The following is a 20,395-nucleotide window of genomic DNA, read 5'->3' as shown; positions in this document are numbered from 1 at the left end:
TTTCATGACTGCTGTTGAGGAGCCTCAATTACAGATTAGTCATTAAATGGAAAGCAAACACAAAAGCACCAAAAAAAAAAAAAACAGCAGGTAATGAATTATACCTGGAAAACAGAGGCTGTATCCTGATAAGAGGTGAAGTATACAGAGAAACAAAATTAGAGTTATTTATTTCTATTCATACAGAAGGCTATAAACAAAACAAAGATGTTGAAGGTTGAACCTGGAGCACTCACTACTGCCAACTGATTATAGTGTGAAAACAAGGTGTTTTTCTTTGCATTTCATTTTAAAGGTGTTTCGTTTAATAGTGACTTTTTAAGGATTGACAAATAAGAGCATTTTGTTTTATGCCAGACAAAAGGAACGGCAAAAAAGAAAAAGACAAGATTATGAAAAAAGTTCGATCTTGTCATGTATCTCAGTGCAAGTTGCAAAGACAAATAAAAATAATAAATCAACAAAAAATAAAAGAAGTAAAAGATTGGATTACGTCTTCTCAAACAGAAAAACATGACTGTGGTGTCATGGCAACCATGTACTCTAAATGCATTAAATAAACCTGTAAATTGACTTTACCTTTTCAGAGCAGCACATTCATTTTGGATGATGCAAAAATAATGAAGTACAATCATGATTTCGCAGCTGTGTCCCTTCATGGTAACATTCATCCTCACATTTAGCTACAGAACAGACCTGAATCCTTTTGTTTCCAGTCTTCCTGAAGCTGAAGCTTACCTGCACGGGGTCTAGAAAACATCCAGAAAAATGTATGAGCAAGCAAGCAAACAAACAAACAAACAAACAAACAAACAAACAAACAAACAAACAAACAAACAAACAAACAAACAAACAAACAAACACCACTGTCTACAAAATGTTTAATGTTTTACATTAAAGCAATTTTAATTATCTTAGAGACCAGAGACTTAACACAGTGGAAATAATGTGTAATCTTCTGCTGAAGAGATGAGACAAGGGAGATTTACAGAGTGGAGTAAATAAGATGTGTGCAAACATCCTGCTGTCTCCTAACAATACAGTCTGGTGGGTCTAATTAAGTGTAGGATCAGACACGGACAGCACACACACACACACACACACACAGGCCTGGTGCAGCTATCACACGCCAGTGGGGCACCGTGGCCCTTTTCCATAAACACAAGCAGGACCTTACATCAGCAGTAACATATTGCTCATTCAAATATGAAAATGGTAAGGGAGAGGCAGATTTCACACACAAAAGTGCATCAACGATGCGGGGGATCCCTATTTGACATGTCACAGATATGGGTAATGAGCAAAAGCTAGATGACCGGCAACTCCTTAACAGCTGCCAAAGTAGCCAGGAAGATGGACATTAATGATAACTATGCACACAAAAATAGAAAATGAAGAGGAGCCCAGAAGGCCAACTGGAGGCAGCCCTGAGAGAGAGAGGAGAAAACGACCAAGAAACAAGATCATCATCTGCATCTCCCCACTCTCTGGCAAGGACGAGGACGAGGTGACGATGGCAAGTGTCAGTAAGAAGAGTGAAATGAAAAATGACCACAGAAAGACTGATTGTAATGAGTGTGTTTAAGAAACATAACAATAAATCATAAAATACTTTAAAAACCTTTTATATTTATTTAAAAAAAAATCTAAACAATAATTCAAGGTTGAAGCAATAGTTTTTCTGTCAGAGCACTAAAGCCTTAAATCATGAAACATTAATGACAAGGAGGACAAACTGGAAGTGAGAGAAGGTGAAAATAATAGAATTACTCTAGCTCTAAAATAAAATAATACTCTAACTTTGCCTGTTAGACAGAAACCCCTTTAGCACCTACAGAATCCACAGTCAGTCACAGCCGGCTTGGGTCAAGTCTGATTTGATAATCAGGAGAAGAGCAGGGACCCCGGGGTCTCCCTGCTTGGTCAGTCTGCAGTGAAAAGGGAAACCTCGAGGCCTGGCTGACTCATTCCTGATAACGAAGACTCAAACAGGGCTTCAACCAGCCTGTGTCCAAAGGCTGATTGCTGTTTCCTCTACGCACCGGCAGACCCTCTTCCCAAAAGATGCCTTTAAGAACAGTGAGGATGTTAAGTACAGAGTAGATAGAAACAGGACAAGAATAGAAATATGTTTGATTACGTCTGCACTGCTTTTTTCAGGTGAACCCTAAACCTTTGAGTAATACAAAGTTAAAATTATTATCATTTTTGAAGAAAAGAAGAAGGAAATGTCTCTAAGATGAAGACAAATGCAAATCATCTGGATGAATTCTGCTGTCTATTTACCACTTCAAATGGAGGTCTCTGCAGTACACCTCTCTATATACACCGCAATTTTAAATATACCATGTACAATAGCAGGGGATGCCCATGTGTAAAAAGCCATAGCAACAAGGACTTTGGAAGTATGTGTAATTTGAACCATTGACTTATTATTAAATGCACGACGGCAATGGAACATGCGTCACATTTGGTTGCACACACACACACACACACACACACACACACACACACACACACACACACACACACACACACACACACACACACACACACACACACACACATCCAATGCTCATTCCCTTTCCCCTCTCACAGACGTAGACACGCCACACTCTGACTCTCTCTACATGCCAGAAATAACAAAAGACACATCAAATGGACTGCTATTGTTTCATTTACATACAGTAGAAAGTCTCAGAAATGTAATCCTGGGACACACACGTACAGCTTCCTTACTGCTAAACCGGTGCTTCACTTGAAACTGGCTTCCAGGTCAATGCTGGACTTATTCTGGTCTCTCAAACATGAAGCTCTAAGAAACTCATCAGATTTTGCCAGGTCTTCCACTCTCCTAATTTTGTCCTCGGCTTCTGCATATACCCCCCAAAAAGGGTCGACTTCAATATTTGAGAGGCGAGTGATCTTACGTAGAAACATTGACTTTGTATGAGAGAGCACTGAAACTGGAGGACTTGTTGCTTTATGCACACTAACGTTACCTTGCTATGCAACTGAGAACACAGTGGTCCACCACCTGTGGCAGAACCTTCCATAACATAGACTCTATTTCAACACATCATGTCCTGATGGTATTCTGTGATACAGAAGATATGTGCTTATTTACAAACTACTGTACATGACTAACCTGCTGTACTTGGTTTCTGCACACTAAACTGAACTTGGCAGCATTAGCACTAACACACATCACAATTCCCTAGATCTATTTTGAAAGAAATTATATTTTATTACATTTACCGTCTGGATACACATGGATGAACAGCTTCGTCTGTCAGACCCGTGATTTGTTCCATTTTGACTTCAGTACTCACCAGCAATTTATGCAGTTTTGTTTTGTTTGTGTCAGTGCAGATGAGGCAGTGACCTCCGATGCCACTTTTCTCACTGAAAACACATTGTCATCATTAATGTCATCTTTTACTGCATAAGCAAAACATCAGGTAACAAGACAGGAGGAGCTGTCATGGTCAGATTCGTGATATTTTGCAACTATTGCACCGGGGAAGCTTGTGACAGTGAATGCAACAAAGATGCAATATAATAAACCTCAGTCATTTCACTTAATTGTTTTGCACTTTACTACAATATTTTGCTGACAGTTTGATGCAACTTTAAATGCATTGCTGAATGAACAGCTCATGCAATATGAGTCAGGTTGCCTGGTAGTGTGAATGGTGGTTGCATAAGTACTCCAGGTGGTCTTTGAAAAGTTTATGCAACCATTCCTTGTTTGGAGTCTTCCTTACAGCTGTGCACAGAATTCAAAACAAGCTGCTGCGGCTCAATCCCAGTCAGCCTGACTCCTTTCATCTCCATCATCCTGTTCATCACTGGCATCTTTCAGATGTACTAGAGGATGCATTTAATATTAAATTACATTTAAACATGTGATGCAATACTAGAAAAGAAGGAGATTAATCTTGTGGGATTGCTGAGAAGGAAATTAGTGAATTGTCCCCTCCAATCCAGCTTCACTCAGATTATTTCCCCATCCCACATCTTCACCATGCGGGTGCCTTCGCGCGCTTCTTCCATTTTCGCCTTTGACATTGTGGCTTGTTGAAGTAGCTCCTAGCTCGCTGCAATCAGCTGCATGCATGTATATGGTGTTTGACCCTCCGTCGTTCGTGCGTAGGGACAGAGGAGAAATCAGCGTCACCCTGTAGAGGACCGTGGAGAGCGTTATTATTGCGCTACAGCGCCGCGTCATTATTGACCGTCTTCTCAAGAATCTTTGGTCACTGCAGACACAGGATTACAAGCAGGAATACAACAGACACGACACAACCTCCAAGGATGTCTGAAATCCCTGGGAATCTGGATTGCAATGAGTGTTTGTCTCCTGCACATGTTGCCAACAGCACGGAGTTACATCTGCACCCATCTGTGGATGAGGACGATGAACTTCTGAGATACATCTGGAGAGAGTACTTACACCCCAAGCAGTACGAATGGGTGCTCATCGTGGCTTATATTATTGTATTCGTCGTGTCACTCGTTGGAAACTCGCTAGGTAAGTTGCATCTTTTATATGTTTTATGTATATTCCCATTCATGCGTAATCAGGGTTGCTGCAGCTGCAAAAAAAAAAAAAAAAAAAAAAAGAGAGAGAGAGAGAGAGAAACAAAACCAAGAACCCACAGAATTGAAATACACTTTGAATAACTTTTTAATAACAGGAATAGCAATAAGGAAAGCAAAAAAAAATGTCATGCCCCAGTGATCATACCGCAGTGTTCATTTCATATTCAGTGGAATCCCTGCGGAGCTTCTGCTGATGGACCAGGATCAAGGAGGATCAGGCACAGTGCGCCTCGATCAGCGCAGCTCGAAATGATCAGAAATGGACACAAGCAGATGTGTTTGAAGATACCGATTGCAGGTGTAATGTAACTTACTTCACAGTGCGATGTTCAAGGGGGCGTTCAGGCGAACTTTGCTCACACTCAATTTTTTTTTTTCCATCTAATCAGCTCTCCATCATATTCCCCTAATGGTGTCTCTGACTTATTCTCAGAATATACACTGCCCAACCAAAAAAAAAAAATAAAAAAAAAAATAATAATAATAAAAATCACCACCTGGATTTAACTAAGCAAACAGGTGAGAGCCTCCCAGTGAATAATCACTGCATGGATGATTGTTTTACAGCTGACAACAAGTTATTCAAGCCTAACTGATGCAGTTGGCTCACTTCTTAAATAACCATGTTGGAAGACACATGCTGTGTTTGTAGAAAAGATGTTTTTCTGTTTCAGAAGGGTCAACTCACATCGATGAAACTACTAAAACTGGGTTAAGAACTGTCCAATGGAACAAATGATGCCACGGTGAATGAGTGTTGTAATCAAAGGCAAAAGCTGGTCCAAAGGAATATTATTGTGTGACTTCTTTTTTTTTGGACGGGCAGTGTATAAGGAAATAACGTCAGCAGGTGCAGTTTATCTTCGGGGGGCCCTCAACTTGACCATGCGGCTTCTAAGATTTATATAGTTACAGCTACAGTCGCAATTTCCTGTTGGGCTGTTAAACATTTGTCAAGAAATTCTTTCTTTCAGAATATTTATAGGTTGAGCCTCAACTCCTAGTGTTTCTCTGCAGCTTTATGCTGTTCATCTCTCTGCAGGATGCCTCCTTCTTTTATCATCCCTTAAAGCAGCTTCACTGGAACCATTTTCATCATCGATAACAACCTTTTTACCATAATTACCTTCTCAGCAATTCTAAGTGACTAGAGACCAAGGCGTGTAGCAGTGGACACAGCAGGCTACTGCCTTTTATGATCTCTTTCAGTTTGTAGCTGGATGCTACAATGAGTTGTTCCAAAGCTTCAGATTAAGGAGGTGTAATGCATGTTGTTATACATGAAACACCAATTAAACCATACAAATAACAATTCAGAGTTGAGTGGACATAGTATTTAGTGAACATTAGTATGTTAAAATAAATGAATAAACTGTCATTAATAAAAAAATAAGCATTAGTTCATTTAGCTGCTGTTTTTAGAACATAAATGTTACAGGCAACTGACAGAAATAGTTCCTCCTGCCATACAGCTTAGTCCAACAGGTTATTGCAATCTACTATACTGAAAATAATATGGGTACTGACTAGTTGTGATTGCAGTAAATGGGCACAAACGTTCTCAAATAAATAATTCAACAGTTTAACATCAACTCCGTGAAGTCAGCAGGTAATAGTTTCTGCATTTGGTCCTTAAAGCTCAGATTACAATGTCACAACAGGCTTATGCTTCACATAAAAGCAACCGAGTGAAAGCCACAAACACCAGTTAGCCTTCTTCTTCCCCCAGACACAGAAAACCACAATATGCCTAGTGCTGTGTTTGAATGCTGATAGTTCAACTCTTGGTTCAGCATTTTCCAGCACACCTAATTGTTTAGTTTCATTATTTCAGTGAATGTTGAATTTGTCTAACAGTTGCAGACAGTTATGCTGCCATTTGGTTTCATCAGGTGGGTCAGAGCTGACAGCTTCTCATTAGAAGTGTCTGCTTTACAATGGGAAACAGAGCATCAGCAGCATACAGTATGTCTCTGAGAAAGTGTCTTCTTGGCTCTGAAGGAGAATTTGCTTTACGTTTCTCAAAGATGAAACCATAATCAAACAATGGATAGTTACAGGACACAGATGGATATCTGTGTTTTATCTGTTCATGGTACTTTACCAACAACTTATTTGTGCACTGAATGTGTTTTTACTACCTGCCTGAGTGTGCAGCAGGATTTTTGGCTAAGTTGTTGCTGAATAATGATGGTGATGTTACAACTATATCTACTAATTGAAATATGTACCTGAGATATTGTTTAGTATCTGTTATTTTATTAGTTGGCTCATTAATTTGTTACGTTATCATGCCAACAGCTCGACTTTGCGTTACTTGACAATGCAGCATCTTTAAGCTCATTGTTTTGGTTGTCTGACCTGCAACAACACAGTTTTTGATTGATATTCACTGCTCTCATTGGCATCATTAGCAGCCGCATTAGCAGCCACAACCACAGCATTTTGAAAATATTGATATGTAATATGTTTAATAACCAATTGATCTGCACAACATACTGTACTAATGTATACTAGTAAAACCAACCATATAATAATTAATATTCTACAGAAATGCTAATAATGAAAGCATATTTCTTTAGAGGAAAATACTATTTAGATATGTTCAGTATGATTTTCTTGAATTTTTATGCTCGGATTCATTTGTCTTTTTTAATGAAGTGATTACAAACACTTGTTTCGAGTTTGTCAAAGAGACTGTTAAGTGCTATAAGTGTGTTGAAGTACTGAAGTGTTACTTAGTGCAAGCAGTTGGAACTTGCAGCATGAGGGGAAAAAGCAAATAAATTACTCAGTACTTTTAACAGAGAGTTATTCTGTGTCCTCTAAAGCACACAACCTAAAACCACACGAGAGACACCAGATAAAATTCCCACTTCAGATTTCTTAATGTCTTTCTAAGTTAAAGGCCGATCATTGCCTGTTATTACAACACACATGAAAACTATATCTGTAAAAGTGTCATAATATTGAGTAATTTACTGTGAATTTTAATAGTGGGTTTTTATGCACAAAGACTCATTCCCTAGACGTGCAGTAATGGAATATGAATGCAGCAATCCTGTCAAGGACATGAAAGAATTTCAGCACAAAAATTAATATGCAACAGTCCAGCTATCTGCGATTTGTAAAAAGCCTTATTTGATGGTCTGGGTAAGACATTGAATATAATCAATGTCATGGAAAGCACTCATGGGCTCTAAAGCATGTCTGTAATATGTTTTGATCAGGAAGCGTTAACAAGGTTTTGTCTGTAGGATTTGTTACCACAGAGTTGATTTGAACTCACCTTTTTGCTCAGTTGGCTTTAGGGGTTACCAACCACCACGGTTATTTCTGCATGCTCCAGAACCTTGCCATTTAATATCTTCGTTCTGGGTCTGTTTAGTTTTCTAGGTGTTAATTTACTTCATTTGCTTTACATTTATATTGAGCGAAAGACCACAAGGATAGAAAGTTACACAAGGAATGTTATAGAAATTATATAATAATGTTGGTTAGATCAGTGCATTGAGTATTTCCTTCTTATCCTAAACTGAAATATTACACATTTTGAAACAAATGTGTCCATGTACACAGATAAATAAAGTCATACATACATTTTACATTTTCATTTGTACAGGAACCAATTCATTTGTTTATTTTTTATTTGATGGTATTTACACCTGGACATTTTGAACAACACAGAACAGAACACCTTTTGTATCAGATGACATGAATTATAGGAACATGTGACTAACAGGTGTTTCCTGTTACCCGGGTGTGTCCCATCATTATTCAAACTATAAATAGCTGTAAATATACTCACCGTTTTTGGCCTTGGGTTTTACCCGTGTAGCCTGCATTTGTTGTCCAGGGAGCTGTCGATGGGAGGGAAGCAGCTCATTGTTAATCTGAAAAAAGATGGAAAAACACTGTACAAACACTGAGCATAGCCAAGACAACAAATAAAAGTAAATCTCTCAGGAAAAGAAAGTAAATCTTTCAGGACACACCCAGGTAAGAGAAGTCACCTGTCAATCAGTGTTATTTCCTCACCTAAAATCTGGGTCATCTTAAAATAAAAGCTGAGATTTTGACCTTAAACCCAATTGTGTTCAGTGTTCAGCAAACACAAATAAATGGACTGTATATCACAAATTGGCTCTCCTTATTACCTTTCTATAGAATATAAGTCAAGAACATCAGGTTTCACAGCACAGGAGTGTGAAAATGATTGCCCTGGACTCATATTGTGTGCAAACAAAAGCTCCTGCAAACTGTACTAATCACTGAACTATATTCTAACCTCACAGAGATCTTGATGTCAGGGTTTGTCAAACAAAAACGTTTTTATTTGACATGGTTAGATTGAAGTGCGCTTCAATTTTTGATGATTGGCACTTTCCCCACTCTGCTAGTGCTGGACCTGAAAAACAGAATGGCTTTGAGACTGCAATTTTCCTCACTGTTTTGACATGATTTGAAACTGGATGTTGATGCAGGACTTAACATCGAGAAGCATTTGATTAAAGAGGCCAGCAATAGGCAGGACAAAGACGAGTCGCGGAGGATCAATCAACTCCCCTGTCATCTGCTGTTTTGACATGGTAGAGGATGAAAATGAGGAGGTGTATGTTCATCCCCAGACATTCAGCACTGTTATGTTTCACTATGCGGAAGCAGAAATAGCAGCAGTTGTCAGTGTCATTACATTCTGACACTCAGATCCACTCCAGACGCACTTCGCTGCTGATTTTGCAGCAGGTAGTTTGGTAGACATGCAGGCTGATTGCAGAGGAAACAGAAACTGCAACCACAAACTATTAAAGTCTTTGTGCACTGAATGTGAATCTTTAGGATCATGTTTAAGTAAGAACAATCCTAATATTACACCAAGAGGAAACAGTAGCTACAATACAAGGATGTCTTTCTCATTATTAATCATGAGTGTGCCCCTCTTTATTTTTAGAGATAAAGATGTTCTCTTTGTTTTTCTATCTCTGTGCCTGTAGTTTGGTTTCTATTGGCAAGGAAGCAATAAGGGACACTGTGGAGCTGACACAAGGCTTTCAGAAAAAAATGCATACCACTGATAGCTCTTTTTAAATTCTTAGTTATTTTAGACTGTAATTGTAGATCCAATCAGTTTAATAATGGCATTGTACTGCAGAAACCTTCTCAAATTCACAGTGCTCATCAAATATGCACAGAAAGGTCATTTCAAAAAACACATTTACCAAACTCTGAAGCTTCAACCCTAAAGTCTAAGTTGATTATCTCTGAGATTGGAATTGTTCTTACCAGAGTCGGTTCAATCAACCAGCGTGCATGTGTGACTATTATGAAAAGCCACCGTCATCGCAGCTCCAGATGTATAATACATCAACAGGCAAATAAAGAGTTGAACCTCAATTTGAATCCAGTGGAACTACAAACGTCCATGTGTGACAAAGCATGCTCAGTAACGAACAAACAAAAAGGAGGAGGAGTGACAACCTGACAGTTGTCTTAATGTCCACAAAGACAGGATAAAAGGACAGAGATCAATGTTTCTGCATCTGTCAAAATACATTTAATGACAAACATGTGTTTTTTTCTTCTCTCCATCTCATCTCAACCAAGAACTGGTGTAATTCTCAAAATGAGGTATGTCATATCCTGTCATAGTCAATTGGACAAGGTCATTGGAGACAACAGCAGCCCCTAAAAAGAAGCTTTATGAAAGAGAAAGCCTCCTCTGTCTGTCTGTCTGTCTGTCTTTCTGTCTGTCTGTCTGTCACCTGGACACTGAAACATCAGGGATCAGGGATCCACACTGCTCTTTGTCCTCTTTCTTCTTATAACCCTCAAATGGCCTGGTGATTTTCCACTTTGCCCATTCTCAGTCCCGCTGCCACCTCAGCTGCAGCCATGCCCTCGCAGGAGTTCTTCTGTTAGTGTACAACAATCTTCTATTGCAGTGTGTAGTCGTCCCTACACATTTCAGAAGTGATGCCTGTGCCCCAGTTACAAACTGTGGTGACACTGCCTGTTTCAGCATCTCCGCAGGTCAAAATCCTTTTACTAACATTACTTTAATTTCTATTCTATGCAATGTGTTTCATGGATGTTACATACATGGTTATGATTTGTAATGTTCCTTTATTAGTAGGATTCAGTACACTGTATACAGCTAAACATTCACTAACAAGCTGTATGTCCCACCAGGCTATGTAATGACTTTCTATGCTAAACTCTCATTACCAAGCAACCTTGAAACATGCGCCACATTAAATCCACATGGTGGTTTTGATGTTGTGGTCGACAGGGGTCAGCAGGTGTCACAGCAACAGTGCTTACTGCATATGGCACTGCATATAGGTGCAGACCGGTCAGCGTGTCCATGCTGGTCCCTGTCCACCACAACATTAACCCAACAGATGGCGTTAATAATGTTACCCCTGACCGATGCAAAGTGGCAACTTATAATTCAAAACACTATGTTTGACTTTAGAGCTCTATTAAGACACTATAAAGATGTGCTATTTGATAACAGAGTCTCTTTTACAGAGGCGATGATGTGGTTTATGCTGTTGTATATTAAATTTTGCATTAAGGCACATTTTTTTATATTTTAACTGTCAAAATACATGCTTATTACTGAAAATGATAAAATAATCAATGGGCTTCTAGTGCTACCAAAACATTGAAGATAACTTTATTAATGAAAAACTTGCTTTGACAGTCTACAACATTTGATGTTAAACACATTAAAAATTTAATTTGTGAGAATTTTGCCAACAGCAACAAAAATATAAACAAGATTATAATTTTTATCTAAACTCTGTGATTTGACAGCATGCCTCGTAGACTGTGGTGATTAAGTTTAAATGTGCCTGATGTGATAAATATTGGTTCTTGTCGAGTATTCAGGTAGGCTTTAATTGTGTATAATTTTCAGTTTGTTTTGCAGTGTGGAAAAACCGCCACATGCGCACCGTAACTAACTATTTCATAGTGAATCTCTCCTTCGCTGATGTTCTGGTCACCATCATCTGCCTGCCTGCCAGTCTTGTTGTGGACATCACAGAGACATGGTTCTTTGGAAACACTCTTTGCAAAGTTGTGCCTTATCTGCAGGTAAGAAATAATCCCTGACTTCTTCTTTTCAAACACAATATTAGAAATCTTGACCTGGTCTAAAGTACTTAGCTTATAAAAACGTTTAAATAGAAAGGCCAGGACCCCCCTCTCTGTTATTTTCAGGATTACCTTTCTTATACACTGCATGTCCAAAAATAAAGTCACACACTCTAATAGTTTGTTGGACCACCTTTAGCTTTAATTACAGCATGCATTCACCGTGGCATCGTTTTGATAAGCTTCTGCAGTGTTACAACATTTATTCTCATCCAGAGGCGCTTTCTTTTTTCACCAATATCTTAAGTTCTGGACTCTGTAGTACACTTTTGACCACCTTGTGTAGTTCATGCCACATGAACACATTTTCCAGTAATATGTGGTCAACTTTCATGTGCACATCTGTATTCAGTGAATGGACTGAACTATTACACTATCCTGCACAAGTCCTATAGCCTTAATCCTAAACAAATCCTATTCAATACACACATCAAAGTAGATTTCAGCATCACCTGCTCGCAAAGTGTGATTGTGAACAGCTGTGACATATACAAGATGTTCTGCGTGGATACAGCTGTAAACCAAAGGGGTTAAGTCGAATACACTGATTCCAAACATGTACAAATCAGCATGGACTCTTCTGTTAACTGTGAACCAAACACACTATGATGAAGTATTAGAGAGAGATTTGATGTTGTGAATGAACTCATTTAGTGATGAGATAGTGACATTTTTGAAATGGGGAATTACAAGAATCCATTAATGAATAATATTTTCAATGACATTTACTTAATTCTCAACATTTGGATTCTTCCCAAAAGTTAGATTTATTTTTTCTCTTCCTTCTGGCCCTAATACTCCATCCTACCATACACAAAATAGTTCATGGCGCTGGATAAGGTGGGGTATTTGAAGGTCTTCACAGTGACATTCACATTACTGTGTGCTTTGCAGTTGGTTGGTTGAAATGGTTTTGCAAGAATGAGGATTCCATGCTTAAGGATCAATTCCGAATTTTTACTTCAGCTTGTTATTTCTGTTGTGCTTGCATTTTATTTTGACCTTTTACAAATGATCGTTATTCTCAACAAATCCAATTAAAAGGCAGAACTCGTCATGGTGTTGCTGTTTGTCTCTCAGCACTTTTTGTCTTCGCTTTCTGTGGCACCAATGCTTTGGTTCCCACGGAGAGCTGTTCACTATCATCGTAGTGAAGTGGCGTAGTGGAGTTTGTTGGAGGCTATTTTTAACAACAGGTGAATGCACATTGGACGCACAGTGTGGAGTTGACTCAAAATAAACGACAGCACCACGTTCACAGTGACATAACATCACCCAGTGCCCAGGGGTTCATACAGTATACTGATATTTGTCAGATTAGTCAATCACAGTGTAGATATAAATGAGTTAGTACGTCACTGGCATCTTTAAGCAAAAGAGAGACCCCCCATAGGTCTATCTCCCACATGATAAAGCTGCTGTGAACTGAATGTAATAATTGAAATTCTGGAGACCATCTGCAACATGCTGAAATTCGTCCAATTTCACAGATCCATAATTGAATTCTTGTTTCATCTGGTAAACCCTGGCCTTCTCCCAAGTCTCCTATAGAGCAGGGGTGTCAAATCCAGGTCCTCAAGGGGGCCACTGTCCTGCTTGTTTTTGTGCTATCCCTGGCCTACCTACTGCTAATTACCTGGTTCAGGTGTTGGTTCAACCAATGAGAAGCTGGGGGTGCTGGGAATGGTTGGGAAACAAGCAGGACAGTGAGCCTTGAGGGCCCGGTTTGACCCCTCCTTACAGAACTAAAAGGGCAAATTCAGTCATTGTGGTTCTCCACGCATCACCACAGCGATGGCACCAGTCAAGGCCAGTTTCAACATGTTATGTTCTAGGTTTGCTTCACCTTAACTACAGAGTGCAAATTGATTAAATCTAGTAAGATGCAATATCTGTATTTAATTTTGTGGTATTTCTTTTTTTTATCTAAGCACTAACTAAACACAGGTCTACAACTAAACAGCACTGCACCTTTGTAAAGACAAAGAGCTGTTTAGATGTAAAGCACATCCAGAATCTCATACTCACCTCCAGTTATGGCAAAAAGGCTAGTTAATATATACAGTATTCTGGTCTGACTATGTCTAACTGGAGCTTCTTTCCTTTTTTTCTCAGACCACCTCAGTATCAGTATCAGTTCTAACACTGAGCTGCATTGCCCAAGATCGTTGGTATGCTATCTGTCACCCGCTGATGTTCAAGAGCACAGCTAAGAGGGCCCGTAAGAGCATTGTTGTCATCTGGGTTGTGTCGTGCATTATCATGATCCCTCAGGCTGTTGTGATGGAGTGCAGCAGCCTTCTACCTGAGCTCACGAACAAGACCAGCCTGTTCACAGTGTGTGATGAACACTGGGGAGGTTAGTTTTCACAAATCAAACATCTGAAAAGACCAAACACCTCACTCTATGACAAATCCAGAGGTCAAACTCAAACAAAATGACTAACTAAAGGACTACAAGGACTACAACTTCAGCAACATGTGTTGTTCAAAACTCACAATGTGCTAAAATCAGTGTGAGTCTGGTGCCATTTGTTTTTTCATTTATAAGAGCAGGTTGCCCTTCGTGTGTTCGATAAAGACTAATAGAGTAGCATCAGTGACTTTTACTGGCATTCAGATAAGCCAGTAAGATCAAAGTGATGATAGAGGGAAAGCCCTCATCCTACCTGGTTAGAGTAACTGAAGCAAACTATCAATTATGTAAGACCTTTGAAATACTGATTACTTGCATTGACAGAAGGTGAGGGAAAATGAAAACAAATCTTTGGAGCTATGCACGCTGGAAATCTACTATTTAAAGTGACATCAAACCACCAGTTAAGTTGGAGTCTGAAGGAGATTTTAATAAAATTATGTTTTATTCTTTTAACAGCTGAGATCTACCCAAAGGTTTATCACACCTGTTTCTTCATTGTCACATACTTTGCACCATTATGTCTTATGGTCCTGGCCTACATCCAAATATGTCACAAGCTGTGGTGTCAACAGGTGTGTATTCCAGTGCTTTATTATTTCTTTCTTCAACATAAATCTCAGCGAACTGATATTTCTTTGGCAACTACACAGTGCCTGACGAATGCACATATTACAGATTCCTGGAAGCACATCAGTGCTGCAGAGGAAGTGGAGGTCCTTCCAGTGCCCGGGACAGACTCCAGGGCACAGAGAGTCTGTGAGGGTGAGAACCAGCACAGTTTGTGCTGAGATCAAACAGGTCAGAGCTCGACGCAAGACAGCTCGCATGCTGATGGTGGTGCTCTTTGTTTTCGCCCTGTGCTACCTGCCAATCAGCGTGCTCAATGTCATGAAAAGGTAATATGCTGCTTTAAGGATTAAATGCAACAGAGAGAGAACCACAACAGTCGGCTGCACCTAACCTTGCTATTCTCATGTTTAATAAAAGCTGCTGCCGGCATATTTTATCTGCTCTGTTATTGCTTCTTATATAAGACATGAATTAGATAAAAGATATGAATGGTAGTAGTGCACAAAAAAACAATAGTTTAACTGATGCATGTCATTACACTTTGTCTGCAGAGTTTTTGGGACGTTCAAGAAAATAAATGACAGGGAAACGGTGTATGCGTGGTTCACTTTCTCACATTGGCTCATATATGCCAACAGTGCAGCAAATCCTATCATCTACAATTTCCTCAGCGGTAAGTTTGTAACCAGCCTCTCCAGTTACAGAGTTCATCACTGTCCTCTAGTGGACAGTGACTGATAACATGTATAATTCTTACGTGAGTTTAGAAAATAATCTTAGCTCTCAGGTGTTATGTACTGAAAAGACAGTGATATATGTTTGTATTGGCTTTGGAGTCAATCCACTTTTCTTTCCCCCCCTACAGGGAAGTTTCGTGATGAGTTCAAAGCCGCCTTTAGTTGTAGCTGTTTTGGCCAAGGCCAAAATCGAGCGAAGAAGAAGAGAACGAGCACAGACAGCCGAAAATCTCTGTCAACTCAAGTTAATCACATGGACAATGTGTCACGCATTTCAGATCAGATAGTGTAGTCCCATAGCTCTCGTAGCTCTCGTGACCAACTCGAGTTTCAAAGCACACGAAAACCTAACAAGTTGTTAAATGTTTAAACCTTATTCTGAGAAGAGACCTCTGACGGGAAAAGAATGTCTTGTAATTACCAGATACTATCTCTTTAATTTGACCCATCACCCATTTGGATGTTTAGTAATTAATAACTAATCTTATTTTATTTTATACAGTTAAGTGACATGATTTTTATGTGTTTTAATTTAATTGGAAAATAAAAGTTTTTTAATATTTATCTATTTATTTCTATGCTTGTTTTATGGACTATGGGCAGGTATTACAGTGTGAAGAATAAGTCTTAGATAGGCACCAGAGAAAGTATTTGAATATTTTACTACATATTTTAAAATGGAAAAACTGTCATCATGGTTTTTGAGCAAAAAGTAGATGGGCACTTTTTGAATTGTAATTTGTCTCCTTTTCTCCTTAATTTGCACATGTTCATCTGAAGGTTTTAGTGTTAATTCCCATGAATGTAACATTATGTGCACTGACAGTATGCAAATATAAAGTATTGTGGAGGGAAACCTGCCCCTATTAATAGCACCAAATGGAAATTTGATTTTTCAACATAATAAACCCAAGAACATCGGTTCTAACACTGAGTTGAAGTGATATCCATCTTTTATTGAAAATTTTGAGGTTTGTTGATTGAAATCTCTAATCAATTAGAAGGTGCAGTTTATCTTGCTGTTGCACTGTATCATACAGAGTGATCTAGCCTATTTGTTCATAATTTTTTTTAAACTAGTTTATGGATCATTATGGCATAATTGGGTTTGAAAGTCCAGTAAATGTATATGCGGATCTTGTTGTTTTGCATGAGAGCATGCTTTAGTTGTTAACAGCATTCCCACTGATGTTACGGCAGCAGAGTGAGACATATTTTGCACATATTCTTCCACTTTTCAAATCTGTGCTACTGATCTAAGGTCTGAATGAACAACTGTCGGGTCTCAAGTGTGTTTGTTTTTCATTACTACTTCAACAAAGACAATGTAAGAATAGAGATTCCTCTGAAGACGGATCCCATACAACCAGCACATAATAGTGCAGTGGTATATGCAAATTTAAGCAAAGTCAAAGTTCAGATCATTCATTTTCAGCGTAAATCTGTTTTGTTTGCGTCCTCCATCACAAAACTTCAGACCAAGAATCGTTAGTAATTCTAATTGTGTGGAGCATGTGGTGTTTGCTCTTGCATAAATTAGACCCAAAAACAATGTGAGAAAGATTATTAAAGCAGGTTGTGCACTGATTTAATAAAGAAGATTTACTAACACAAATAAGCTTTTTGTCATGGGACCTTTTCATCAGGGCAAATCACTTAGACAGTGGGGTAGAAGGATGGAGTGCAATCAGACTGGAATATCGTTCAGTAGAATCTACATATCGCACATCAAATATTTACTGATGAAGGCAAAAATAAGATAAATGCTACAAAATCCAACAGTTCTTCAAATAGCCATAAAAGAAAACACAAAACATTATTAATCAGCATTGCAATCATCAGTATTCTCATTCATATAAGACACAAAATCAGGCAACAAAATGTCAAATCAAGCTATAGAAAATAATCAATTAAATGTATAAAGCAATCAGGAAAGTGGACGAGTAAGAACCATAAAAACAAGAACACAAACAGAAAACAGGACAACTGGATTTCTGCTCAGTCATCTGTGTGACAGAAAGTCTACTTGTTAAGTTCTAACAGATTTTCTTTTCATTAAGGGGCATTTGTGACTGTGAATATTAGTGAATTAAAAAAAAATTATAAAAACACTACAAATAAAAACTGGGTTCACATTCGATGTTTTGACAAGATTGCTTTGATTCTTGACTTGAATGTGAAAAAGTTTGTAAAAAAAATGATATCTCTTACTTATTTCTTATCTCTAGCTGTATATAGTACAATAGCACATGTACAGTACACAACAACTTGCTCTCCTTAAAGTCCATTGTCCAGACTTGAAATTCCTCCTCCCCCGCTAACAGTTTGCATTAAAATGTGTTATATTTTGTAATATTTTGTTTGTACTGCAACATTAAATTCAAACATGCATTGGAGTGTGTGATTGACTTTGCTGTGTGTCATTTTGAGCAATATTTGTTGGTTTTAATTAGTAACACCACCTGGTGGTTTTAATGGCGAAATGGACATTTGAAATTTAATGCTGGCTACGATCAACAGGTGTCATAACACGCAGTGCATCACATGGGGCTGTGTAGCTGCAGGCCCAACAGAGGGACTGTACTAATACCTATACACCACACCTTTAAAGAAACAGGTGCATTTGATATTCTATAAATCTGTACAATGCCCCTTTGTCAATGCTTTTGGATTCCTGTTATTCCTTGAATTTTATTTTTATGTTATGCCAACAATTACACACTGTACATAGTACCAATTAGCTATGGCATGCCTTTGGATTTTTCAGGCTTTTGTGGCTCAAGTGCAGTTATATTGGTAGTTAAACCCTCGGCAGAAAGAGCCCATGCTGTGTAACAGGCTTTATTTTAGTGCTTGTGATTTCTTTCAGCATAACTAGCATGCACATTTATACTTCTGCTGTTGGATTTGCTTCACATATTTGGTGTTTGTATAGAGTAAAGCAGCAACTGCAATTAAAATTAGGACAAAGAGTTAAGATATTTACAATCACGTTTTTGACATGTTCATATATTTATTTATTTATTTGCACTGGCTGACATTAAGCCATTGTCACCATCACAGCTTCAACCATCACGTGTCTGCAGATCTTCTTTTAATTGCCTCATTAGCTCCTCATTAGTTCCAAACCAAAGTTTTCCTTTGAACTTCAGGAGTCTGTCAAACTGACTCAGGCGTGACCTCAACACCTACTATACTCTTTGTTTTGTGACACAAAGATTTTTTGTAGTAAAAAAAAGCACTTCACACAACACAGGTAAGATTGAACTTACTATTGTTGTTATTACAAATAACTGAGGCAATGTGATTCAGAAACATTCATGTGGAAATAAACACATTGCACTTTCCATTTATACCCACTGTCACCTAGATACCCTTGAGCAAATCTTACATTTTATTGAATTGTAGTTGTGAAATCAATTTGCTCTTATTGCCAAGGGACCATGGCACTTTATTATCCATTCTCCAGGAGTGCTGGAGCCTGTCCCAGCTGTCATTGAGCGAGAGGCAGGGTTATTTGATAAACAATGCTATTATGAAAATCATTAAACCTACAATACAAATTTTTAGCCACTTGGGGGCAGCAGAAAAAAAGCAGTAAGCACTTAATTATTATCACCTTTAAAGTCTATAAGACACCACCCAGTATTTCTTCACTTATGTCTCCAATGTTTCCTGGGGAGAATCTGTGCAAGACTAACTGCTCAATGCTAACAAACTAACTAAGGTATGAATTACTTTCAGGACTGTCACGTTGGAATAGTGTGAAAGTCTGAGTCCAGCATAAGACAACTTTCTGTTAACGTTACTGCTAGCAGCAATGTGATGAGTGTGACCGGCCTAAATGCCATGGTCGTCATGTGACAAATGATGTGTGAAGCTAAGGAAGCACTTATATTTAAGACTAATAAGCATAGTTTTAGTAACCTAACTATGTTTGTTTAGTGCCTAAACCTAACCTAGATCCCTTTATGCCTAATTCCAAACAAATCATGATGCACATCACGTGTCAAATGAAGTGAACCCAAACATTTCTATACCTAATCCCAAACAAATTGCAATTGTTGCCCAGCTTTTATTTTTTTGGTACCAAAAATAAGTGGTACCAGGTCACAATATGGTGCCTTATGTCAAGCGGGGTGCCTCCGAATGTGGGGGTGCTCTTAAAACAAACTGTGAATTTGGTAAATTCATTGGACTTTACCTAAGTCCAACGAGTAAGTAAGTAAATTCGTTAAATTTACCTAACAAGTCCTCGTTGGACGAGGACTTGTTAGGTAAATTTATCAGTAATGAAAATAAATTTAATTGAAAGCATTTCTATATTTACCTTAACTATTAGACTACCTGCTACTCTGTATTTGATGCTGAGCACAATTTTGGTTTTCAGAGCTTCTAATGAGTATGGGAACTAAGACAATAAGTAAAAAACAAAAAAAAAAAAACTAACAAACAAACAAACAAAAGGAACTGCAAACGTCATCACTTCAAGTTCTTTTATAATAGAAGTAGTTATATGTTGTTTTGTTTTGTACATCAGAGGTTTGCATCGCTTTTTTTTATTTAAATTTGAAAAGTAAACAGACCCAATGATAAAACAGCAAAACCCTTTGAGATGACTAAAAATAAGACCCTTCAATACGTTGTCCAAGCACAAAAGACAAGTGCTACCACCATCAGAGCAAGAGGTTTGTTTTCATTGTTCTTTCACGTCTGTTTTCATCTTGAACGGCATGTGTCACTTCAGTGCACTGTGAAAGGTGCAGCCTCCATTAAATGTGTTACATCCTGTTGACTGTGGGCGGTGTAGCCCGGCATAAGTACGCTGACACCAGCGAGGGGGTCAGATCAACTGCAGGAGAGCATCGGTTGCCTCACAGCTCGCAGCTTCACAACAGCCATC

At 38.5% G+C, this 20,395-nt stretch overlaps 1 protein-coding gene across 1 annotated transcript; it reads left to right on the top strand.

Annotated features, from left to right (window-relative positions):
• Positions 1-4,317: 4,317 nt before the first annotated feature.
• Positions 4,318-15,784, top strand: hcrtr2 (hypocretin (orexin) receptor 2). Its single transcript, XM_026356252.1, has 7 exons — positions 4,318-4,534; positions 11,528-11,706; positions 13,882-14,125; positions 14,642-14,757; positions 14,861-15,081; positions 15,307-15,428; positions 15,621-15,784. Exons 1-7 carry the CDS (start codon positions 4,318-4,320, stop codon positions 15,782-15,784), a joined length of 1,263 nt encoding a protein of 420 aa, XP_026212037.1.
• The last annotated feature ends 4,611 nt before the right edge of the window (positions 15,785-20,395 follow it).

The sequence above is a fragment of the Anabas testudineus genome, chromosome 15, assembly GCF_900324465.2.
Source record: "Anabas testudineus chromosome 15, fAnaTes1.2, whole genome shotgun sequence".
Lineage (NCBI taxonomy): Eukaryota > Metazoa > Chordata > Actinopteri > Anabantiformes > Anabantidae > Anabas > Anabas testudineus.
This window is presented reverse-complemented; position numbering and strand designations above follow the sequence as displayed.

Coding starts and splice junctions, on each gene's coding strand:
- hcrtr2 (XM_026356252.1), top strand. CDS start 4,318: ATGTCTGAAATCCCTGGGAATCTGGATTGCAATGAGTGTTTGTCTCCT. Junction 4,535..11,527: donor ACTCGTTGGAAACTCGCTAG/GTAAGTTGCATC, acceptor TATAATTTTCAG/TTTGTTTTGCAGTGTGGAAA. Junction 14,758..14,860: donor ACAAGCTGTGGTGTCAACAG/GTGTGTATTCCA, acceptor CACATATTACAG/ATTCCTGGAAGCACATCAGT.